General features: G+C 33.8%; 3 protein-coding genes across 4 annotated transcripts; 2 read left to right on the top strand and 1 right to left on the bottom strand.

Annotated features, from left to right (window-relative positions):
* Positions 1 to 575: 575 nt before the first annotated feature.
* Positions 576 to 10,996, bottom strand: LOC146163075 (1,4-alpha-glucan-branching enzyme-like). Its single transcript, XM_083381108.1, has 15 exons — positions 10,869 to 10,996; positions 10,320 to 10,486; positions 9,842 to 9,957; positions 9,285 to 9,416; positions 8,463 to 8,689; positions 7,788 to 7,997; positions 7,080 to 7,195; positions 6,621 to 6,748; positions 6,172 to 6,270; positions 5,524 to 5,634; positions 4,214 to 4,385; positions 3,254 to 3,438; positions 2,697 to 2,827; positions 2,181 to 2,298; positions 576 to 1,292 (listed from the first exon to the last, which is right to left on the bottom strand). The coding sequence occupies exons 1-15, from the start codon at positions 10,976 to 10,978 to the stop codon at positions 1,233 to 1,235; spliced, it is 2,082 nt and encodes a 693-aa protein (XP_083237234.1). The 5' UTR covers positions 10,979 to 10,996; the 3' UTR covers positions 576 to 1,232.
* Positions 10,997 to 14,109: 3,113 nt separating this feature from the next.
* On the top strand, positions 14,110 to 15,572 carry LOC146163076 (ADP-ribosylation factor 1-like). Of its 2 annotated transcripts, XM_083382612.1 has the most exons (2): positions 14,110 to 14,306; positions 14,418 to 15,572. In XM_083382612.1, the coding sequence occupies exons 1-2, from the start codon at positions 14,164 to 14,166 to the stop codon at positions 14,707 to 14,709; spliced, it is 435 nt and encodes a 144-aa protein (XP_083238738.1). In that variant the 5' UTR covers positions 14,110 to 14,163; the 3' UTR covers positions 14,710 to 15,572. The 2 variants fall into 2 exon arrangements, with proteins under 2 accessions (XP_083238738.1, XP_083238737.1); XM_083382611.1 differs by having other exon boundaries at positions 14,110 to 15,572.
* An 8-nt stretch (positions 15,573 to 15,580) lies between these two features.
* Positions 15,581 to 26,163, top strand: LOC146163077 (uncharacterized). Its single transcript, XM_083382852.1, has 12 exons — positions 15,581 to 15,737; positions 16,210 to 16,268; positions 16,493 to 16,554; positions 17,736 to 17,788; positions 18,231 to 18,371; positions 19,326 to 19,498; positions 20,604 to 20,756; positions 22,384 to 22,509; positions 22,932 to 23,102; positions 24,382 to 24,471; positions 24,971 to 25,084; positions 25,331 to 26,163. The coding sequence occupies exons 1-12, from the start codon at positions 15,602 to 15,604 to the stop codon at positions 25,442 to 25,444; spliced, it is 1,392 nt and encodes a 463-aa protein (XP_083238978.1). The 5' UTR covers positions 15,581 to 15,601; the 3' UTR covers positions 25,445 to 26,163.
* Positions 26,164 to 26,475: the final 312 nt, after the last annotated feature.

A 26,475-nucleotide genomic window follows, 5' to 3' on the forward strand; every position in this document is an offset into this window, starting at 1 on the left:
TTTTCTTGTAATAATAAACTACCTTATTTTTTGTCAAATGTTTCATTTTACTTTTTGTTTTAATAAACTTTGTTGGTTGAACAAATGTGTCAGTAGAAGTAATGTTTTAATCAACCTAAGGCAGAGCATAGCAAAGAAACTGTTTAGTAACTAATGTTTGCCAAAAGTTCAGTATTTTAAAGCTATTAATTCCAATTTATAAATCCTCATTAGAAATCTGCTTAGTATTAAAGTTTAGCAGTTTGTTTTTTCTATACTAAATTAGAATTTAAAATACTGAATTATTTAAATAGAGAATATAAACCAAACTTGAATTTGAATTACATTTAATTATTTTCGAATCAATTTAGTTTAAATCGCAATTTATTCACAATAATGTTGATCACAAAAGTTCCTGTGGAAGTATAATCATTTGACAGTAAGCTAATGTTCGACCAAAGTTATACTTTTATAAATTTTTAATTCTTACACATTTAAACACAGTTTGTTGTGTCGTTGGACTTATGGTTTCACAAAATTAAAAACAAAATCACAGAAAAACTTTAGCGCAATATAGTTTATTTATTTGTAGCACAGGCAAGGCACACACCAACGCTGGTGAGTGAAAAAAGCTGTTCTCGCATAATGTAAATTGTGTACAAGAAAAAACGGCTGTTAAAAAGCTTTGTGACAAACCTTATTTCAAGCAGGGGTGTCCGATATGTAGTCATTTATTCTGATACCGATAACTCAAACAAAAATTATCGCGATCTGATCCAACTAATGCAATTGTTATGTTCAAACTTGTAAAATATTTAACATTATAATGACAAAAGCTATTTTTGTCCAGTTTATTAGGCGACGGTTTGTTTGCGTTAGGAAATTGAATTACCTTAAATTTGTACGTTCTTTTATTTAATATTTTAGTTTTAAGGGAAAAAACACTGTATAGATTCCATACAGGACTGAATTTTTTATTATCCGACATTCCTACTTTGCACATGGCTTGAATAGTTAACGCAAAGTAATTAACAAGTGAAATATAAACAATGGTGCTCTGATAGGAAAATAAGATTCTGTACACAAGACATATTTCATTTTTTAGTTTCCTTGTAAGACACAAAATGTCATCGCAACTTATCAAGTCACAGTGGCGAAATAAGGCGTGGCATACTAATTAAAAAACAAACATAAAGTACTATATAATTTAATAAACTGCACTTTGTTGATTTTAAACTATAATAAATAGAACTTTATTTTGTGTCATCTTCATCTAATGCCATAAGAATGGCGCAACGGCTTGGCAAGTAAACCTGAAAGAACAAAGATGTGTTAACATATGTTTTAACATTACAACAGGTATGTCGGTTATGATAGGGTTTTGCAAGCCAAGTATTATTATCTAGCCCAGTGGTTCTGAGCCTGTGGTACGCGTACCACTAGTGGCACGACAAGTTGTTTTCGTGGTACGCTGTACGCAGTATGTTTGTAAGTAAAATTACAGTTTTACCAAAAGGTTAAGCATTTTTTTTTTATTGTAATAAACTATACATTCATTATAATGATTGTATATTTTATGCTTCTTTAACGTCAGGAACTATTATCTTTCCGGAACATCTATGCAAATTTGTTTTATGACATCATAGCAAAACAACAAAGAATCACAAAACTTGACCAGTATCTTGCAAGTTAAAAAAGGGAAACTTTTTTGAGAGTAGTGGGCCGCATTTGTTTTTTCCGGCCTAACTATAATTAGCTAATCCACCCCTGTTAATAATCCTATATACATTTTGAGTAAAGTTGAGTTTTTCGACAATTTGTTGGTACGCAACAAGATCATAGAAGCCCGAGGTGATACGCAATGAAAAAAAGGTTGAGAACCACTGATCAAGCCTTATTAATTGTTCGAACATTGATTTAGATTTGTGTACACGTTTGCTGCAATCTACAAACGTGTACTCGGTAATCACTTTGTCAAAACACAGCTTTCAAGGCTTTTAAAGGTTTGGATTTTGACAGCATTTAGAAATTAAGAAGCTATAACTTTTTATATCAGTATATTAAACAATGTTTAAAAATATGTTGAGAAAACCTGTAACGTGAAAAAACATCTAATATAAAACACTGTATGTTACTATATGAAAGTACTCAGCAGACATTTTCAGTCTGATTAAACAAGTAATGGAAAACCGTAAACTTACCATTAGCGAGTTTTGTCTTCCATCAAAAGACATATTTTCTGTAAAAAATCGAACGGAGCGATCATTTCTGTCGTGTCCACCAAAATAAGACTCATCGGTGTCAAGAACTATTTTGTATCTAAGTTTCAACTTTGGTCAAAGAAAAAAGTGGTAAACTATGCTACTCAGATATATTTAACGCTGGTGTATGTGCAGTAAACGTGTATTGCTTTCTTCACGAAATACACTTAGTAAGTTAAATTAAGCTGGAAATAAGGTTCATGGCCTACAGAACAATATTAATATTATAGTGTTTAATTCAAATAAATGTTAGCATAGTGACAACAGAATGCTAGAAGCGCTTTTCACTATTTTCTTCAGGTAAAAATAATTGAATGTTTAACATATCTTAACTTAAATGACACTTATTTAATCAAAAAAGTAATATATTTTATAAAATAAACTTTAAAAATTATCTTCAATTCTATCACCCAAGATAAATATTTAAAAAAAATAATCGATTTTTTAAAAGGATACTTTCCGGGAGCATCGACGCCAACTCTGTAACCAGTGAAACTTTTATTGCAATGAAAGTTGAAGAGAAACAAAACGTTTCCTCGCTCAAACACCAACACTTTGTCACCATTGTGCTTCCGGCTCACGTAAGCCTGCAAAACAAAACATAAAAAAAGATTTTTAATATTATTATAGGATGCTTAAAAAAATGCCAAACGACAAATTTCATTGAAAAACCGTTATTAATATTAAGTAAAGTTTACTTGGTTCTCTCTAAAGTTTGATAGACTTTTGTTGTCCAGTTAAATTACCATTACTTCGCTGTTTTAACTACCAGTTAAATGGAATGTAAGCAACATAACAGCACTCAAGTTTTTTTTTTATATATATTGGGTGACAAGTTACAATGCCAGCAAGATTAGGCAAGACGCTTTTAGCCTTTGGTGAGGTTCTAAACCAGATCTCGGCCATACCAGGACATTTGCTCTACCAACTGACCTTTTTTTGGTTTAGTTTGTAACGTCCAATGGTAGTCTATGTTCTAGACAGTAAGGACCAAAACTACATTTATCTTTCACCTGTTTATCGGCCAGCCAGCCATAATGCGCTTCAGTCTTCTGCATTGCCGAGTCGAACCGGTTGAGGAACTTGTATCTCAACAAGTCATCATCCACGAGGTTGAACTGCCTTCTTGCGTAGTGGTAACTTGAGTTGTTCCCAGCTCGAGGAAAATCAAGCCATTCTGGGTGACCAAACTCATTTCCTGAAAAACAAACATTTTTCATTGTTTTTTTGTTAATTGTATCTTTTTTATAAATTTCATTCGGTCAAGATGTTTAAAAAACCAACGTTTTTAAAAAAAATTGTATTTAACATTTTTCTCTCAAACGATTGTCTTTCCTAGGGGCCTAAACTTTTGCAATGCAGACCCCTAAAAAATGTTGGAGCAGGGTCGACATTAAAACAAGCAAATTACAAAAAAATCTATTGTTTTCGATCCAAATTAAAATGAAGTGTAAATACATCTAAAATTTAATCAAATTATATTCGATTGATTGCATTTTTCAATATGGCAGTGGTTTTCAACCTTTATTGTGTTGCGACCCCTTTCATAGTCTCTCAACACTTGGCTATCTTGCTCACGTTTGTTCAAATGCGTCATGAAACACTACAAGGGGAAGTCTCTAAAGTTATACTAAAAACCTCAAACCCCCCGAGGACTGCTCATCATATGTAGTGGGACTTCCACCAAACAAAAGCTGCATACCAAAACTTTAAATAGAGCCAAACTTGCGGATAGGGATTTTAATCCAATGTCAGATATTTCAAACAAAAAGTACCGTGATTTGACCTGATACTAAACGACGTCTTGACTATGCTCTCACTGGCAAAAATATAGATGACATTCAAAACATTTTAAGGCCCTATTTTCAAGGTTAATACGCCAAAATCAGGTGTACACAAACATGCTGATCCCTGGTCTATGGACCTGGTAAGTGGCATTTTAACAAGAATCCAAATGAATAAGTTTATCTCACCGATGAAGTTGAGGTATCCCTCCCCTCCAAGTCCGTGTGTGACAAGTCGGATCATTTTGTGGAGCGCGAGACCTCGGTCGATGATCGGAGACAGTGGTGTCGCTTCAGACATGTTCGTGTACATTTCCTTGTCCATCAACCAAAACGCTAAGGACTTGTCCCCAACCAGGGCCTAGGAATAAAGTAGATTGTACACTTTATACAGTTTTGTAATGATTTGGCATGTCATTTCAGTAAAATAACTTGATGTAATGATTTAACGTAATGACTTGACTTAAGTGCACCTAAGTCACTGTTTTTAAACGATTTGAGTTAAGGATTTTAAACAAATAACTTGACTTAGACTCAAGTCATTGAGTCAGATAATTTGTGTTAAAATGAAATGTTTTTATTAAAGCATTTTTTGTTATTATAAAACTTGAATATTCATTTTGTTTGTTTTTTGTTTAACACAATTGTTTTTTTAGTTGAATCGAACAATTTATTCCAACAATTGTAGCTTGATAGTTTACAGTTAATAATTTTAAGACTAGACTTGGAGGTGACTTGCTCTAAAAATGACTTGACTTTGGCAACCTGGACCTGGAATTGACTTGTAATGAAAGCCCTATTTTAAATATGAGGAGGATTTCACTTTTTAGTAGAAAAATTACATGATTTGTAAATTTACAGCATTATAATTTTTTATTGGTATAGAAAGTTAAAAAAAAACAAATTATGTGATAAAGCAAATTATCATTTTAGCGACTATTTTTTAAAATTGGAACAAAGTTTATAATTTGTCATTTAACACAGAATAAAAAGGGCGTAGTGAAAACTTACTATGGTCTGCCGTGTCAGTTAATAAAATAATCCTAACTTTAGGTAATCAAGAAATTATATTCCTTGAAAACCGTTAGGTCATCATTATGCCATGCGCTGTGCATGAGGCAAGCGTACAACAGACATGCCCCATTCACAAAAGTTGATTATGTTTTATGTCTAGAGTCTAATGTCTGGACACACATGTTTAACATGATTTATCTGTGTTTTCTGTTGATGAATTACAAACTTTAGGTAGAGCAGTCTAGCAATTTTTGAAATTTATTTTAGCTGCTAAAACTTCAATTCTTTGATTTAGTTAAACACCTACATAAAGAGATTCTAGGTCTAACTGCAACCTCCAGCAATGAACTTAAGATTTAATAGAAATGTTAAGTTTCAAACTATTTAAGCACTCAAACAACATAAGGTTTTTAAAATAATTTTAAAATGTAAATCATTCAAGACATTTAAGACTTTTAAAGTGCTTTGTAGCAAGCCTGGTTTACCTGGTCGTGGCTCTCAGCGTAGGCGATGCACTTTTCGCCGTACCTCCGATTTACCAAGGTGTGCCAAATGTTGCCCATGTCCCAATCCTCGTCGCGAACTTCCTTAAGTATCTAAGCATAGGATTGATGTAAAGCAAGGTCCTTGAACTTTTTAAAAAAACATCCTTAAAAATGGCCATTGCAAGAAGTTTCCACTATACAGGGTTGGCCAAAAGTAGGCTTACAATTATTTGGCTTGGAAGAAGAGGTAGCATTGAATAGACACCACACGCTCACCTGACCTGACACCAATGGATTTCTTTTTTTGGGGTGTTGTAAAGAACAAGGTGTATGAGAAGAACCCCACAACAATAAATTTACTTTTAGACCCAAACCCTACCTTTTATAACTGTAAGCCTACTTTTGGCCCACTCTGTACACTTACCTTATATAAACTGTCACCAGGCATGGTAATTCAAATAAAAAAGCAACCTATGCAAGTTGCATTTTCGGCAACCTATGCAAGTTGCATTCTTCAGGGTGAATGACACCAAACGCTCAGACAATACATGTGAAAAATACATAGGAAAAAAAAGCATAGGTTCCCGAAACGTTGGTAAAGAATTGCTATTACCAGAGAAGCTTTTTTTATTATTTATATCTATTTACCTTAATCCAGGTATCAGGTATGGCCATTGCGAGTCTGTAGTCGAACCCAATGCCACCTTCGTCGACTGGACGGCACATTCCTGGCATACCAGACACATCCTTGAAACACAAATTAAAATATTTTTAAATGCCTCCCTGTATTTTATCTGTGAATAATTTTTATTTGTTTTTATTACCATGTAATGCAGAGAGGCAGTTAATTAAAAGCAATTTACTAAAGATAAGTTAGAATTTCTACTTCATTACTGAAAGAGATTTTGCTAAACAAAAAAATTAATACTTTCTACTTATGACTAGTACCTTTCAATTTACTGATGACATAACTGTAAAAAATAAATAAATTCACAAGCTACTTTATAGTTTATAACTTATGTGGTTTACATTATTAGGATAGTTTTGGTACAAATATAAGTTAACATCACCCTTCCAAGACACATATTACTTAATACCTCTGCAACTGTTATAATTGATGGGTAGATTTTGTGCAGCATTTCGTTGGCCAGCATAAGGTAGACCAACGATTCCAGATCGATGTGCATTCCAAAGTACTCGTGGTAGCCACCAGAAAATCCACGAGCTGAAAAAGCAAATTATTTTTTTTTTCTGAACGGGTTTTTATTTATTAACGGGTATGTTTTTGTAAAACAGAATTAAAGTTGTATTGCATCTTATTTTGTTGTAAAACTTAATCATACAGTGTTAATCATATATAATAAATAATATAGATGTATATGTTTTCGAAGGACAAAAACAGTAAATTTCTCTCCAAAGGTCTCCCTAAATATACTTCAGGAACTATAGCAATAGTGGTTACCAAAAGCAAAAATAAACAACTATGTATATTTATATTTGAAAAGTGCTACATTCTTTAAATCAAGTTATCATATTTTTGTTACTGGTCAATTTACCCATTCCATGGTCGTGATAAATCATGGACGTAACACCATCAAATCTGAAGCCATCGAAGCCGTATTCATCGATATACCAACGCAAATTAGAGAGGAGGAATCTCAAAACTTCCCACCTGAACATAAACATGCATTTGTTTGGGTAAAAAAAGAAAGCCATTGAACATTTTAGACTCCTAATTTAAATCTCATGTAAGATCAACTAACAACAAGAAGAATTAAGCTCACATTTTATTGTGGGTTAAACTGTACGCTTGTCCATTATAGATCTTTCAGCATAAACTTGAAATTTTATCTACAGACCTAATTAAACTAACAAATTGAATATTATGTACCTACTACAAAGTTTATACTAAACTGTTGTGATATAGTTTTATAGAATTTAACAAACAATATTTAGGGGTCACTAAACTTCTTAATCTTAATAATAAAGAAAATTTTGGCCTATAACCCTAAAAAAAATACCTTATAATGTTTTCATTCAATTTATTTTGGTTATTTGACCATATATATAGTTATGATGATTTTGGTGTTGAATTGGTGTTCATTTTTGTCCAAAATGTTGGGTATCTGAGTGAAATCTCCAGTTTAGCGACAACTTATTCACAACTGACCGCACCCACATGCCTACCTTCTTTCTTCGCTACGTATGTTGATTTAAAAAGCTTAGGTATGAGAGCCTTTCAAGTCGGCCTAATGACAACTTACTCGGAATAGTTGAAGAGCCGACTATCCCAGAGCTCATGTCTTCCTCTGCTCCCCGAGTGGAAGTAGCAAGCGTCCGTCCCGTCAAACATATTCAATCCGTCGAGGACATTCTTGCAAGCGTGGCTGTGCACGACGTCAAGCAAAACGTAAAGTCCCATCCCATGAGCCGTGTCCAGCAACTCTTTGAGCTCATCCGGTGTACCATAGCGACTGAAATCGTTTTATCTTTTTTAAGCAATTTAATGTTTTTTTATCATTTTTCATATGACTTTAATTTTTTACCTTTTTTGAACTAGAAGTTTTACAAAAAAATAAATTGACTAATTTTTTTTTATATTAATCACAAAGAAAAAAAGTGCAGTTATGAACAACTAATAAAATACATCTTTCATAACTGTATATAGATATAGCTTTAGTATTAGGTTCAACATTAAGGGCACAGTACAAAAATTCACTAAACTAAAACATAAAAGTCAATAATACTGGGCTACTTTGTTAACTGGTTTTTGGTACATGTTCAAAAAGTTAAATATGGTGATGAAAATAATGTAAAATTTATCTGTAAACTCTGGTCTAACAATAAATTCAACTGTCAGCATTTTTAAATATGGTATTATTAAGTTAGTCTAAAAAAATATTAAGTTAGTCCTAAGAAATGTACATTAACAAATTTACCTTGATGCGGCATAAAAACTTGTAACTTGGTATCCGAAACTTGCATAGTAAGCGTGCTCCATAACGGCCATAAGTTGGATGCAGTTGTAGCCTAGATCCTTGATTCTTGGCAACACGTTGTCAGTAAAGTTCTTGTACGAAGCAATCTTTCCCTCCCACGAAGCAATTCCAACGTGGGCCTCGTATATTCTCATACTTTCAGGCTTTTTTGGTTTGGGATTTTTAAACTGGAAAAATATGCATTATATTGTTATGCAATCCACTTGAATAAACTAAATTGATAACTTCACTCTTTCACTAATTTAGTATTTATTTTTTAAACTTTTTTGTATAATACAACTATAACCCTGTATGGCAATTTTAGCAACCCTTTTCTTATTATCCATAAAATCAGCAATCCAAAAATGCTAATTATAACAAGTGACTTAACTTTTTATAACAATGACTGGCAAATTACACCAAAATTATTTCTATAGCCATGTTGAACATAAAAAAATATTCATATTAAACAGTTAAAATGTTGCCTACTTATGTATAGGTCCTCATCACCCTACTACGTCTAACTACAACCTCCTGCCAATATGATGTAATACTTTCATGGCATTTTTCCAAATTTTACCCTAATATTCAAACAAAGAAGGCGAGCAAATTTACAAGGAGCAATATGTTACATTTACTCAACAAAAAATCGGGCAATTGGTAAAGAGTAACAACGCTGACAAAAAACAAGCCTGATTTAGCTTGGACAACTAGGTTGACCTAAAAATGGGGTGAAAAAAACATTTTCAAGTCGAATAAACTTTTCTTTTTAGTTTTTGTTACCTTGTATACTTGATTTGCTGGAGGATTCCAGAATGTCCACTTGTACGTTCCATGTCCATCTGGTTGGGTGACATACGAAGCCCACGGCGAAATGCGTTCCAAATATTGGTCATCGTGAGTTTGAATAATAAGCTAAACAAACCATATTTAGGGCAACTGTTAATATTTTGGTAAACTTTTTAAAAGTAAGTTGGAATGGTCTCGGACCACATTCCAGTAAAAACGTTTTCTTACATCCATTCTACCTAATTTTTTGACATTTATTTAGAGATTCTTAATGATTAAAATGCAATGCAAAGTTTGCAGAGTTTGAAGTTTGTACAATTTAATCAGTTAAAAATTACAATTTATTTCTTTCTTGCAATTTCCATTTTGACAACTTGTTTCTTTATTGTAAAAAAGTGATGTATTCTAGAGATGTGCCTAATCTTTTTTTTAACTACTTTTTGATTCTCCAATTTTTTCTAGCAAGTCAGCTAATATTGGTGCAAAATAAATTATTTAATCATTACGAAGTGGTAGGATCCTTTATAAAAGTGATACTCAGACAAGTTTACCATTAATTCACTCTTGTGTTCAATGGGACACGTTCCATCTGGTTTGGGGGGAATTTTAAGTTCCCACTTTCCAAAACCTTTTGGCTCAAACTTGGCTCCCCATTGCTCCCAATTATCTGCATCAATAAAGATTGAAACTGAATTATTATTTAGGGTTTTTAATTTAGTTTTTATATAAATGTAAAAATGGTTTTGACATGGCATATTACGCAAATTTCGTTAAATTGGGTGACTTGTGTACTTGTTTTTATTTATTATTTTAGCATTTATGTTTGTTACAAGAATGTAAGTCGGGAACATTTTATAACAACAGAACAACACAAATTTAAAAGAAAATTTAAACACCATTTATTTAAAAAACAAAGAATATTGCAGGGCTAAAATATTTCTATTTGCTTTTTTGGGATTAAGAATATAAAGGATTTTAAACCCAGTGGATATGGTTCATAATTTCATAAAAATTATACAAACCACATACTAAAAGCTCCGCGGAGATAGACAGCTTTTGCTGCAGGAGCCCATTCAAGACACCGTATTCCATTTTCCGATGTTACGTGAATTCCGAAATCCTTGTAACCTTGAGTAAACTTGTCAAAACCCTCGGATTTCTCAATCCTATCCTTTGTGTTCAAAAACATTCCATACCTGCAAAAACATTTTTATACAAGATTTTAAACACCAGCAGTTTACGAACTAATTTTTACAAATTACACACCACCCAATCTGCATTTCATAAATAGTTTTTCCGAAATCTCAATTGTATATCACCAACTATTCAGGTATGAAGGTTTTACACACACTTGTTTTGAATCCTACTACAACCTAACGATTTTTTTAGAATTTAGGTATGCAATCCAATTAGTTGTTGTTTACATGATTGCTTTTAAAAAATACTACGTTTGCTCCTGCCACAAGATGCCACAAGATGCCACAAGATGCAGCAAGATGCAGACTGGTACTAAGTGATAATAATTGTATTATAAAACATTCAAATCAATCTTCTACATTAAATTAAAACAATACACACCTTCGTTTTATGTCACTTTCAAAATGCTTAACGTGTTCATCAACTTCATAGAACTTGTCAATTCTTGGAACGACCACCATCTCAGTGGATACACTATCACCATATTCCATTATAGTTAATATTATCAAAGCTGCTTCAACAAAATTGAGTTAAGAGTTTTTTTTAGTAATTTTGCAAATGAATAAACACACGATTCCAAAGAATATGTAACCCGACAATCAAGGAATATTTTATTGTTAAAATCCATAAAAAAATTAATATTAACTATGTTGCTATATAATAAAACTCTTTTGAAAGTAATTTTAGCAGGCAAAAAACACCATGATCCATTAGAGTTAAGTTAAATAATATCAGTTAATAAAAGAATAATTTATTTATTTTATAAAACAATAAACATTTTTTAAGTTACATTAACAAAAATACCTCATAGTGCAAAGTGAAATTACACATTAAAAACTATGTTTCATAATCGTATATCGTTACAAGCATAAAATCAAGAAATAATTTATTGCCTTAATCAATCCGCAATTTAATAAAAACTATGCTACCTCAACAAAACTGATTTAAAAGTATTTAGGGTAAATAGTATGTAAAGGTAAAAATGTATCAAATAAGCATACTTAACAAAGGCATTTGTTTACATGCTCAAACATCGAAACTAAAACTAGTAAAAATTTTCCCCAGAGATTGGCGTTCACTCAAAGAAATTTTCTAACCAAGACATAAACTTTCACACTGCAAACCGTTTCAACTGCAACTTGCAAACTTGTTTGTGCATGTGTCAACTTTTTGTTCCTTATAAAGGGAAAACCACCGATTCGTTCCGCTTGGCCGATTAAGCGTTTTCGCAATTGTACGGTTCAACTTCGGATTAGAATAAAGCAGGATGTTGTATTTAAATTAATTCGGAAGCAGGGTTATTATCCCAGCCTTCTCAAACCACCGAACTTTAATTTACTTTTGTAAAAACTGTATGGCATAAGAACATATCTAATACCAATATTTATTACACAAAAGTTGAATGTTGATAAACTATATACTGTATTAACAAGGAGTCGAACCGAACCCGAACCGTAACATTATGAACCGTTTTTTTGGTTTTATGCCAATTTTAGTCGAACTGTACCGAACCTAAACCTTGTTTGTAAGGTTTTGAGGAGTCGAACCGGAACTTAACCGAGTATTTTATAAAAGAACCTGAACCGGACACGGTCTGTCAAAAAAACGGTTCACTTCAGCAACTTTTATTTTACAGTATCAAGTTATACCTTTTTCAAAATTATAAAAAAAGATAAAAAAAATATTTATTAAAATAAACGTTAAATAATTAGCTATTACGTCACGAAACTTAGATTTAATACAAGTTATAATTCAATAAGTATTCTTTACATTTATTGACCTATATATTTGGTTTAATCAACGCAACTTCTTTTGTATCCGAACAGGAACTTTAATAATCAATTTTGAAATAACAAGATCGAACAGTAGATGAATCGGAACTTTAAAATTCTCTGAATTGAAACCGGAACTGAACCGTATTTCGAAAAAAAATCCTTAACCGAAAAAGTTAAACGATTTGACTCTCTAAATATTAATATGAAAATCAATTTGCCAACTGAATATATTTTGATTTGTGTTCTCAGATCGCGATTCATATTCATAAATCTTAAATGATGATGAAAAATTAAGATAATTTATTGTTCTGTCTTGGTTGTACCAAATAATTTACCTTATAAGATTTATACGAAAAAAACACTTAAATCTTCTTTGTTTATCAAAATTTGTAAAAAAGGACCAAAAATTAGTATATTTTTTAAAATTAGTAAAAAAGACTGAAAATCCTCTTTTTTTAAAACAAAGGGTTAACTATAAAAACAAAATGTTAAAAGTATTAGTCTTCTTACATTGTGCGTTTAATAGTATTTTTTATCTGCTTGTTTGTGAAATAACTAAATTTTTCATTCATTTGTGTTTTCGTATTTTATGATCTTTTTTTTTCGATTAGTTTTTTTTATTTGATTAATCGAAATGTACAAACGTAAAGGATCGGGGTAGTTTGAACAACAAATTGACCGCCATTTATAATTTTGTTTTTTCGTTAATTTGCAACTTGAAACCATTTAAAGTAAAATAAACCCGAAAATAATGCGTAGTTGGGCGTGTTTTTGTAAAAATAACCACAAATGGAGGACGGTCTTCATTATTCCTCGACGTTTACACGTATTTAAAGGTTGGGTCAGCAAAGAAGGCAGTCACTATGACCAAGTTGTAACCGATCATGCAGCGTAGTAATCATTCCTAACCCTTCACAAAAACAACGCTAATGTTCTGTATAGCTAAGCAAAAACAAAATGACATTAATATGTTAAATTTAAATAAAATTATAAAATGCATTTCTAGTCGCCTTTTCTTAAAATAATGAATTAGTAAAAAAATACCAACGTCATACCTTATCTTGCGGGTCACGCGAACACTTGGTCTTTACCATCGACTAACTAGCTTTTCACAAAGTCAAAATAGTTATAAAAGTTGATCGAATTCATATTTGTTAATGTCAATATTCCCGGTAAATCGTCCTTTATATATGAATATTTCATCCAATTTTAAGCTGTGTATAAATGAAAGCAATTATGTCCGCAATATTCTTTACCAGAAGGAGATTTAACACGAAAAATCTTTTCTGAGATTCTAGCCGATCGTATAGCTTATAAGTCTCCGAAGTTAATTAAAAAGCATACTACAATACTGACATTTCGGCGCTTGTCTAGAGTCCTACCACAGCGTTGAAACAATTATTAAGGCAACCTACAATATTTTGGTTAAGGTGTCGGTTTTTGTTGGGGTAGGTCAAGTATTATTAAAATTCTTATTTAATAATATTGCTTAACCTACCCAAACGCTAACCCGTGGTAAGATTCCCATTTTTGTCGTGTGGCTTATATTGCTAACATTATTTGGGTTGGGGTGAAAGTTTGGGTTTGAGTGGCCAGTATTAATATTATATTTAGGAAGTGGCTATTTAACCGGATCACTCATTTACACTTGCCCCCTTCAGTGATTATATGTAGATTTGGACTACTTTGGTTTCCGGGTAAATAGTGTCTCACTTATATTTATTCTCCCATATTTATTGCTCCTTTAATGAATAAATCCCATCTGGATTGATATACTCTTTCAACTGCTCCTAGTGTTATTATCTTTTTATTCTGTGCTCAACACAAAATTATTTTTACCCAGGCACCAAGCATCAAATTTTTGGTTTTAATTTACTCTTGGCGTAAATTGGTTCGCCATCATGGGCAGCTTTTTAAGTCTCTTCAAAGGTATGCTTGGAAAGAAGGAGATGCGGATTCTAATGGTTGGTTTGGATGCAGCAGGAAAAACGACGATCCTGTACAAACTTAAGCTCGGTGAAATTGTCACCACCATCCCAACAATCGGATTCAACGTAGAAACGGTCGAATACAAGAACATCAGCTTCACAGTTTGGGACGTCGGCGGCCAGGACAAAATCCGACCGCTTTGGCGCCACTATTTTCAAAACACGCAAGGTATCATCTTCGTCGTGGACAGCAACGATGTTGAGCGGATACAAGAAGCACGGGAGGAGCTCAGTCGCATTCTTCAGGAGGACGAGCTTCGCGATGCCACTCTTCTGGTCTTTGCAAACAAGAGGGACTTGCCCAACGCAATGGCGACCAGCGACCTGACTGAGCGTTTGGGGCTAAATGCGCTTCGTGGTGGCAAGAAATGGTTCATTCAGTCGACGTGTGCCACCAGCGGAGAGGGTCTCTACGAAGGTCTCGACTGGCTTTCCAATGAAATGAAAAATAAGAAGTGAAGAGTGATGGTTGTCAGCTTTTTGTGGCTATCACAACACTACGACTTGTTGTCAAACTGGAACTGCAATTTTCTCTTAAGGATAGGTTTTTTTTCGATTGTACACGTTGTATCTTCTGCAAACATAATTGTGCACTAGTCTGTCAATCATTAAGGAAACAGCTGTCGGACATTTCCTAAGTCAAAAGCATTTTTCATGGAACAACGTTTCTGAAGCAGCATTTGATACCAACTGACTTTTGAATGTATATTCAAGCCTGGTAGCCGTTTAGTTAATTTAAACCAATCATGCTATATAGTGCTGGTAAACCGCTGTGCATTTAAAAGAAAAAATTAATAATTTTTTGTTCTATTTTACTCCTTAAGAATGTTTATATACACTATAAATTGTTTTTGGCCTGTTAGTGTTAATTTGACAAAAGAAAATCAGTTTATATTTAAATTTTGCTAGGGAAAAGTTTATTTAAAAGTTCATTAGGACATGTTGTTCATAGATGCAAGAAAAGCAAAAAAAAAATGTGTTATACTTAAAATCTCACTTATCCATTTTAAGCTGGAAATAAAGAGTGATGTGATTGATTTATACATATTTTGTTATTTTAATAACTCAAAAGTATATATAAAAAAATATATATTTAGCTTCTAAAAATGTGTAAATATACATGTAAAATTGTTGAAAACCAGTCGTAATTTTTTGGTGCCAAATTGGTTTAATCGAAATTAAATTCAAGCATTTTAAGTTGCCATCCGCAATTCTGTTTCTGCTGCTGTAAAATGCCTAAAATAAATGTTAAAAAGTAGCGACGGTCAACAAATGATATGCTTTTTATCAAATGCTGTACTATATATCCTCTTATGTAACGATAGAAATTAGAAAAAGTTAGGCGATAAAAATGGCTGACGATTGGGAAGATGATGATTTCGGAACTTTTGAAAGCGCCGACGTCGCCAGTCCGGCCAAATCGTCCGGATCAGCCACAAGTTCACCGGCGCCGGCCTGGTTACTAAACACTCCGACACATCAGGCAGGTACAATATTCCCCCAGACAACTTATAACCAGTAGAATACCAAGCCTATGTTTGCATAGTTTCAAGGTCAAAAGCAGGCTAATCATTTTCTGACCTTTAAAATTTGCTTAGTGCCTATATCTTCAATTACCTGCAAGTTAAAAATAAATTGTTACTATAAATATTTTTGTTTGACCAAATATTTGTGTAATTTGACAATTGACGAGCACCTTCTAGTTACAGCATACATTTCGGAGCTTGTAAAACCTTTAATAATTATACTCCAACACATAAAACAAAATCAATGATAGCAACACAGTATCGAAGGGGGATTTTCAAGTTACAACAGATAAAATATAAAATATCTAAGGGTGTTTCAACAAACTGTAGAGTATTTTTGTGGTAAACTGTGTATCACAAGTGGTTACTATTAATTTATATAAAAGTTTTTAAGTTTTAATCCCTCTATAAGAATGTCTGCCCACTTTTACAGAACCTTTCAAGCCGAATTTGAAATCTGCCGGTCATACTTCTGATACGGACTCACAAACGGTATGCGACTATATTTTGTTTGACGTTTGCGTGCTGCAGGTCTATTCCATACAGTGTTAAAACATTTTGCTCCACTCTTGCAATGTTTTTTGTATTATAGTGTAATGTAATTGATATGTAAAGTAGTGGTTTCCAACTTTTTGGCTTAAAAATGAAGATATTTCAGCAAATTTTTTTTGTCAACTTGCATTATTGATGTTAGTTGTACTTTTTACTTCTTGTAGGTTGGTGACCAATCTTTGTCCACTCTACAATCTGAACAACAAGATAGCACAAAAGAACACATGTAAGTTGCATTTATGTGTAAGCCTTGAAGTTATGTTTAAGCTTTGAAGTTATGTTTAAGCTTTGAAGTTACGTTTAAGCTTTGAAGTTATGTTTAAGCTTTGAAGTTATGTGTAAGATTTGAAGTTTAAAACTTGCAACAATTACCATTGAAGTGTATCCCTCCTTGTATTGTATTATTGTAGGAAATATATAGCTGCTGGAATATGACTCTACAAACATTGAAACAGTGTGAAACCAATTGTTTGCCTAAATAAAGTATCGTTCAGTATATTGGGTCATCTTTTTTAGGTTGGGTCATGTTTGGAATAATACCTTTCTATGAATAAGCTTTTTTATTACCCCTATATGAAAATGTATAAACATGGCACACAAATTGAACAAGCTGGATGGATTTCCGGTTTGTTGCAAACAAGTTACTTTAAATTAGTCAAAGTTAAGCATTTTGCCAAGAACAACAAATCAGTTCCCAGTCGAGTCATTAAGAGAGCAAGTCCTATCATTGACAAAAAAATAAAATGTTGAACTAATAAAAATTGTTAACTGGATTATGAGCAATAGCTCAACTAAAAATAACAGAAGCGCAATAAGCAGCAAGTAAACTGTTTTTCAGGCAACAAATGACATAAATACCCCAATTTTATTATAAAATGTTGAATAAAAACAATTAGCACATTTAAATTTAAAAATCAAGTTATTTGACAAAATGACTTTGGTCTAAGTCAGTAGTTCTTAACCTTTGGTAACCTGTCGAACCCCCATGTTATTCTGCAGGCGTTCGTCGAACCCCAAATTTTCGCTCAGTATTCGTTTCTTCCTCCTAGCAGCTGAAACTGGGCATAATCAAATTATAAACTTACACTTATATTGGTTAAATTGGCCAAATTTTCAATCTATAACGTTACATGGCACCTTGGCACATAAAAGAGATTCAAATTTAGTTTGAAATAACAACATTTATGTTCATGTCGAACCCTTGAAACAGCTGCATCGAACCCCAAGGGTTTGATCAAACCCTGGTGAAAAACCACTGGTCTAAGTCCAGTCATATCTCCAAAAGACTTGAGTCAAACAAGTGATTTGAAAACACTTATTAAAGTACATTTAAGTGAAATATTAGCTAAAGTCATTACAACACTGGATTCCCAAAACATATCGTAGTAAATGAATTTCTGCTTCTAGAAAACCTTCAGTTGAATCCATCGACCCACATCAAGATGAAAAACTGACACAAGGTTTGTGCAAAATAAATACAACTTACTTTATTTCATGCTTCCCATATATCAGTGAACACTTCTGAATGGTATCACCCCAGGGCAAATTAATTTAATGTTTTATTAAACATAGTTGTTTATCAAAAAAGATCATATATTGATCGGATGATTCCATGTTGCTTTCCTTCTTTGCATCCATGTAACTGTAGTTTTGTTATTACAGCACTTAAAAAGTTAATTTTGTCCAACGATGAACTCTCATAAAATATCATATATCTCTATTGGGGATGATATTATGGCAATTATGATTGGAAGGCAGCATTCTGTGACAGGGGTCATAAAACTAAAAAAGTTTAAAAAGCACACTGACGGCACTGTATTCAGATTTGGGATGTTGTGATTTATTTGTAAATCTGTTTTATTATAAATTTAAATGCCATATTTTTTTGTGATAAAAATGCAGAGAAACCAGAATCCATCGCTTCAGATGGCAAAGCAGTAAATGCATATACAACCATTAGTGCCGGCATAGATGCGTTTGCTGACATATTTGCGGAGTGTGAAACTACATCAACTGAACCAGAAGAACAATTAAAAGAAGCAGGTGGGTTTACTTCTGATGAAAACCATGTTTGTTTTTTTTGTTTTTTTTTCTGCAAAAAGGTTTGAGTTTATCATTTCCGATGGCATTAACTATAACACAATCGAATTTTAATTTTTTTCTATTTGTTGGCAATGATCTAATCATATTGTTTTAATTGTTGGAGTGATACACCTGTGATTTTGCCATTTTAAAAGAAACAGAAAACACCAACAAATACTAGCCTTTTTTTCATGGCATAAAAAGACATAAAAAATTAAAAAAAAACACCTTTACTTTATCCTTTTATTGTCTTAGGCTTGTTACAGGCAAAAAAGCATTTTTTGAAAATATACAAATATAGAATAATTCTGTTAATGTTTAAAATGATGAAATTGTGCTTTTGTTAAAGTTCTCAAGACGCTAAAACTGTGTTGATAAACGCATTATATTTAGAAAGAAATAGGTTGTGTTCAATTTTTTAGTCAACAGTTTGCTGACCCCTTTGTACCAACACCAGTGGCTTATTATCAGACTACACAAGTGTGTATGTGCCATGCCCTACATTCTTATGCTTGGGGAATATTTACAGGAAGTTATAGCTGCCTGCGTCATGTTTTTATGCACGCTGTTGGCACGATTGCTTGATAGACAAAACCAACCTTATTTTTAACAGTGGATCTTAATAGCATCCTTTATGCTGGCAAATGTATTTTTAATAAATCTGGTATTTATATTTAAAGACATATTTAGCTATTTATTGTCAATATGCCAGAAGCAATATTATTTTGATCAAGATTTTTTTTCCTTTGTGAAAGCCTAATATAATAAATTCACACCAGTCCAGTGAGATTTCCTGTTGTCCAGTTGTCAAATTTTATTTCTTAATTTCACATAGATCTTTTACTGAAATAAGGTTAAATCTATTAGGTTTTATATTGATAGAATTTAACTGGAATACCTTTGTAATTTTTTTAGTTAAAGAAATACCACAAACTGAAATAAAGCAAACTGAGATGCCACAAAAAGAGATACGTCAGGCCCTTCCCGCACTTCCAGCTGAACTAACAACGAAAAGTGAAAGTAAAACTGTTCTAGATTTGCGAAACCAACTTGACAATGCGATACTGTTACGGGAGCAGTCAAATAAAGTAAGTCTTTCACCCTATACAGTTAGTGTCATATTATTTCCCTGCAATAATTACTTAAACCAATGTCATTTAGCATTTCCTTGTATATCTTGTCATGGCCTGTATGGTCCACATTTTTCCTGTGCTGATATTTTTGTTCAAGTAAATAATTATTAGGATTTTTGTTGTGGAACTTGGAGTTTTGTTTCTCACTATTATGTCAGCTGTATCGAAGAGGGATGTGTCCCAGTTTATTTGCTTATTTATTTCTGTTTTAACGAAACTCTTATTTTAAAATGAACTCTAAACCACTTTTTTTTTTTTTAAGTAAAGCAACTAAACTATGTGTTTTTGTTTGAAAGAATAAACTCAGCTCGTTTTGTTTTGAATCGACTCCCAACAAGCTGTTTTATGTTTTTAGATTAAAATTTCCAACCCTTCAGTTTTCTTTCAAAATCAAACGTTTAAGCCAGGGTTTCTTGAACTTTTTTACCGCGGACCCCTGAATTTTTTTTGCCTTGCGTGGACCACTGTCGGCAAAATAAATTCCAAAATGACGTCATAAATTGACGTCACAACACAAATAGACTTTATAAATCAAGTGAAATAGAGTCTAAATAGGATTCAGTGCAAAACCGTTTTAATTTTATTCAAACTGTTTTCTTTAAAAAAAGATTACTTCTTAAATATACACTAATATTTCAGGTAGGCCACCACAGACCCCCTAAAACTAGTTTGCTGACCCCCAAGGGGTCCATGGACCCCAGTTTAAGAACCCCTGGTTTAAACCTTGTCAATGTTTAAACAAGTAAACGTCGTTGGTCTAGAATCCTACCACTTTTTCGTTTGGGGGTTTATTTTGCTAACATTATTTGGGTTAAGCTGAGTCAAGTATTATAGTTATATTTATTCTCCCGTATTTATTCTTTCTTGCAATTTAACTTCGACAACTCGTTTCGATACTGTAGAAATTCTAAACCAGCACCCTTTTGGTTTCTTTAGAAATAAATTAAACTACCCTAGTTTTTTTGTTTAAACAAATAGATCCAACCACATTGTTTTAACCACCAAACTATATTTTTTATTTGTTTACGTTTAAAAAAATCAAACAATTCCCCTTTATCAGGATCTCCAGGAAATTCGAGAGGAGCTCGCCTCAAAAGTGAGAGAAATGAGGGAAGAAAGAGAAAAAAGGGAAGAAGAGCATCGAGAGAATCTGGAGAAAGTAAGAGCGGAGAGTGAGAGAGAGCGGGAGGAGCAGATTGAAGCGTCACAAAAGGTTTTTTGCTTCATTGTTACGATGCAAATGGTCAGAGTTTAAATAAAAACAAATAATTAAGCGCGGTTTGCGTTGAAAAATTGCTGCAACGTCACATATTGAAATGCTATGTGTTCTACGAAACTTTGTTGTGAAAGTTTATAGCAGGAAGTCGTACGGCTCCGTGAAAATCAAAATTCAACCATTATTACATGGCTATGTCAGCTATGCCCCATTGATGCTCATTTTAGCTATTGAAATTGCAAAAAAATGTTTCCGGAAATGATGGATTCGAAATTCGTGTCAATACCTGAATGGCATTACTCACTTGCCAAAAATGCCATTCAGTTTAAATGTTGCGCTTTAATGCAGCGTTTTTTATACGTGGCATATTTACAGTTCGTGGCCAAGGGGGACGAAGTGTTTGACGCCAGTAGAACGCTTAACTCACGAAAGGTTGAGAACCACTGCTTGAATGAATCTATCAGAAAAAGTTTAAACATGTTTAATTTTTTTGGCCATTATTGACTTGTTATTTTTTCAGCGAAAAGAGGCATTTTTAAAAAGTTACTCAGCAAATTTTAACTGGTTTGTTTTGTAAAAGCATTTTCTTAGTAGCAATTCCTCTAACTTGCTAATGCATACAGCCCAGTTAATAAACCTTTTGTAATAAAGTTGCAATTTCCTGGTCTAGTTAATGATCCTAATCTGCAAGCGTGGGAAGTATTTTTGGCCAATCAATCGATAACGTGGTCACGTCCGACAGATTAACACTAATTCTTATAAGCCAGTGGTTCTCAAACTTTTTTGCGACGCAAAGGTTTAATTCCCTTCCGACGGATCATTACAAATATTACACCAAAGCCTATATGTTTTTTGTTTCAGAAATTCATAATCGTTTGCTACAGTAGTAATATTTTGCATGCTAATGCCATATAATGATATATGTAAGCAGTTTTCACCGCAATTTAGTTTAGACGCGAAACGAAATGATAATGCGACGAACTTGTAAAGTTGGAAGGGCGCACAGTTTGCTAACCTCTGGTTTAAACAAACGTAACTTGTTGAAACAAAAATACAATCTGGCCCGCCGACTTAATTCTTATGTCCCGCCCGACATTTTCTAAAACAAGGTCATTCAATAGCTAGTTTATCGACCGACATGCATGATTGTATGCAAAATAAAAGGTGAAAAACTAATGTAAACGTTAATCAAATTTCAAACTAAACGACGAATTCATATATTTTAGTGAATATTTTTCATGTTTTTTGTTGGTTACCCCAGCATTAAACCAATAACTTGAACTAGGTACACCATGCACGGATCTGTGATGTAGTTAAAAAAGGAACGTCAAAGTCAAAAAGTTCGATTACATCGACATGACCTTGAAAGACGTTTAGAGTCGTAGTTCCACCATCAGTTATTATCGGACGGAACGTATTTAGTAAGATGATGTCGGTTTACTCGACCTTTTTGGCTTTGACATTTAATAACTTGAAGTTAGAGTTTTCACTTTGCAGTTCAGCAACAAAATATTCTGAAAAAGTTAAAATAGAGTTTTCTAAACAGGTGACGCCGCCCTTTAGGTTTTTGCTTATTCAACTAATTCAGATGAAATTTACCCAAATTTTTGCTCCGACTTTCCAGGCGATGACGTCAGTCACGCATGAGTACACCGAGCTGTGCGCTAGGGTCGCTAGAGAGCAGCGTCTCCACTTCGAGCATCAGCTTGGGGAGATCACCGAGAAGTGCCTCACCTTGCTTGCTGCTCAGGTAAAAAGTTGTGACGTTTTGTTCGGTGGTTACTTCAATCTCTTTTGGTTTCAATGCTTTAAAGGCTTTAAACTCTTGTGTTGTATTATTTGTATTTATATATAAATATACATAGTATGTGGTAAAATCAGTGAAAGAAACATAAAATTAACAAATTAGAAAAAGGGTATAAATTATATGGGATACGAACAAGATATCTCAAAATATATTTGAGAAAATTGCGGAAGCGCCCCGAAGAGATGCCTGATATTAACTCAACTTAAATCTATTATTATTGCTTCTCTCTTATTTGGTTTTGTTTCTTTAGGCTTAAAATTAGTTCAGTGAAGAATTTGGTGGCCGAAACTTCACTATTAAACGTGAAATATTTCGGTCGCCGCCAAAAACCACGTTTTCTTAAATCTTGTTTTCTTTCAACGAAGGAAAGAGCGATCGAGCTAAAAGTTGCCGAAGCGATTGCGCAACAATCGGACGCCTTTCAGAAACTTCTCGACACAAGCCAGGAGAGCGTTGATCGGTTCGTGACGTCACGATGTGATGACGTGGTCGCCCGATGCTCAGAGGCGAGCGATAAAGTGGAGGAATACTTAAAGGTAAACTTGAAGATTGATGGGCAGAAAATTTGGGAATTAATACATTAACTCGTCGCTTTAAAACAGGGGTCGGCAACCTTTTTCTAGTCGCGGGCCAAAACCCAGTTAGAAAGGTCTCTGCGGGCCGCACAAAATAATAACTAAGAATTGTGCTATTAAAATGTAAGAACAACTGTGAATCAGGCGACCCTCGGTTGTTTTTTGCATTTGAAAACGTGTTTAATAACATTTACAGAGACAGTAAAGTGTTAACGTAAAGCGAGAAAAAAAAGTTAGTTTGGTTTAAAATTAGAGTTCACACGTCGTCATCCATACTTTTTATGAAAAGTGCAATAAAACTACTTTGAGGGAACGCGATAACATTTAAAGTTAATCTAGTTTAGTGTTTGTTAAGCGTTCAAGTTAAGGCACAACTGGCGAGCGAAGCGAGCGCGATTTTTCGGGTATACCGGTATTTCTTTTAAATTTTTTTTAGTTTTTATTATATTGCCGAAAATAAAAAAAAATGTTAATAAATAGATGTCCAATATTTTTTTGCGCGACACACGCCTTCTACGGCGCAAGGGTAAAAGCAGCGTTTTTTAGCGGCCTTCCACGGCGCAACGGTTAACAATCGCTGATGTAAAAGGAAGCATCAAAACGTAAAAAAGCAGACGCCTCAATCATTCGCGCGAAGCGCGAAAATTTTTTGCATTTTCGTATTTAAAATAGTCAAAAAGTATGTAAAACAGACTCGTGTCTAACTTGCCAAAGAGGCCGCGGGCCGGATGAATTACATTAGCGGGCCGGATCCGGCACGCGGGCCGTAGGTTGCCGACTCCTGCTTTAAAACAACCCGAGTACTACTCCGGCTAAACGTGCGATTTCCTAAATGAGCGAGTCCCACTCTAACTCTACATGCTGTATTTTTCCCAATCCAGGTGGATATTCAGCAATCCACTCCTATGGGTGTATATAATTCACCGAACCACAAAACATGGTTGTGGAACATTTCACTATTTACTTTTTCACCTTTATAATTTACAGTTTGCGGTCTTACCAGTTTCGAAATTGGTACTGCGCATGCGCATGTCGGACTCAGAACTCAGGTACTTGTTCGAGTCCCGAGTTCGACACCAGCAAAATAAACAGACTCTGTCTCCACTCCGCAGCCCTCTGTAAAGCAATGTTTAATAGACGAAGTTGATTTTGCCGAATGTCAGTTGGTACAAACCAGGTTGTGGTCTTCCCTGTGTTATGCTTGAAAGCTTCAATATATCCGTTACATATGTGCTTTCAGGTTAAGGTCAATGAAGCGTTGGAAGATCAAGTGAAATCAGATGCAAAGTCGAAGAAAGAAGCGCTTGAAGAGCTCACAAAAACACACAAGGTAATGAAAACACAACCGAAGGAATTTGGCACGTACTTCCTTATAGGGATATGCAATACTTAATTAGGCCGCCCAAGTAAAGTCATGAAAACACAACCGAAGGGCACATACTTCCTTGTAGGGATATCCAATACTAAAATCTGCACTATGGTTAAACAAGCAAATACATGAAAACGTTCAACGGCAATTTTTAATAACTTTAGTTGCCTCCACTTGTTAACCTACATTTTTTTTTATAAATTCACCTTTCAATGTAGAAATCGATGCAATAATTCACTAATCATTGCTGAAATTCCTGTTTTAATCTGTCATCGGATCGGCATCGATACCCTAGTATCGGGCGAGTACCGATACACTTGGCATAAGGTATCGACCCGGTATTATCGGACATCCCGAATAGCAATGACGTCATTTAGAATCGGATCTCGATATAAAGTTCCATCCCACAATGCATCAGGGTTTTTATCGTTATTTAACTTTCCCATAATTCCACGCGCAGGAAAATCTCGAGCGAGCGTTGCGAGAGGAGCGCGAAAAGCATTGTGACGTCACCAAGAAGGCGGTGGAAGACGCGAGACGTTCAGTGATGGAATCTGTGAAAGCCGACAACGAGGTGAGCAGGATTTTTTATTGTTTCAACGAAAAAATATTCGATTTTTGTGTCATTGTATCATTTTTTTATATTTATTATTCTTTTATTCTTTACAATGTTTTTTTTTATACTTTAAATTTTTTTTTAATATTAATTGTGTTTTTTGTTGTTTTTTTACTAAGATTGTTCAACGTCCTAAATGAATTTATTCTTTCTTCTTTTTTTTTTGACATTTTTATCCTTGATCATTTTTTTGTTATTCCGCAGCAAAACCGACTGACCCGCGAGCGCCACCTGACGGCCCTACGTATGTTGATGGCGTCATCACAGGAACACTTGCGCCTCCTAGTAGACGATCCGCCACCTAGTGACGAAACGTAGCGTTTGACGTTGCCGCTAGTGGGCGCCGAAGCGTCGTTTAAGTGAATGGTAAACCTCGGGAGTATGAGAGAGAGATTGGAGTAAAGTTGCACAATTACTGCAAATTGTTGCGGTTTAGTCGTTTTCTGTGATGTAATAATTACGACTCCAGCCAATAGACCGAGATAAGAACAACTTCAACGTCGAAATAAGCAACGTTCGGAATGAGATCAAAGTAGGACTAGTCCTAATGGTATTAGTACCGTCTAAATCGGAAATAAGACCTAAACCCGTCGGAATAAGACTAAACTGCCAGAACAAGAAAACAAGCCTTACCAAACCCCAATCCCTCAAACCCGCTCATATATTATTCTGTTGTGGTTATTATTTTGTATTTAGATTTATAATTTTGTTAGTCCTAATACTATTGTATTACAGATTATTCGGTTTTATATATTGTTGCTTTATATGTCTTATAGCGTATTGCCGATAATTACAACTATATTGCATACCCAATAAAACTTAAACAAATATGTAAGCCCCGTATTTACGTTGTTCTACTTTTTGAAGTTTCTATTGCCAATTTTTATTCCGTTCTTCTGTTACTTCAGCAATTGCTTACAAGATCATTCCATTTACTTCTGTATTTATCGGCGTAAATCATGTGTTTTGCTTTCACGTTGATTTGATAAATCGTCGGTGCAATCTGAACTGTTCAATATTTGCGTTTACTTTATCATATGCACAATAAATGAAAACAAAACAGTTTTCTCTCGGAAATAACGATCACGGAAGAGCTACCATAAAGGATAAACATTAAATCATCCATATTAAAAATATAAGTAAAATATCTGACTCATGTTTGTAATCAACGCCATAAATAAATTATGTCTTTGTTAAGTAGCAATAAATTAGAACATAATCTGAAACCTGTAAAAAATATATAATACCTTTCGTATAACTTTCAATAAACGCGTGCGGTAAAGGCAGGTTGCCAGCATTTAATTGAAGCGCAGCGCGGAAATTTTAAACGCAATCTGGAAAGATCTTAA

This window comes from Ascidiella aspersa, chromosome 2, assembly GCF_963924565.1.
Source record: "Ascidiella aspersa chromosome 2, kaAscAspe10.2, whole genome shotgun sequence".
In the NCBI taxonomy this organism is placed as follows: domain Eukaryota; kingdom Metazoa; phylum Chordata; class Ascidiacea; order Phlebobranchia; family Ascidiidae; genus Ascidiella; species Ascidiella aspersa.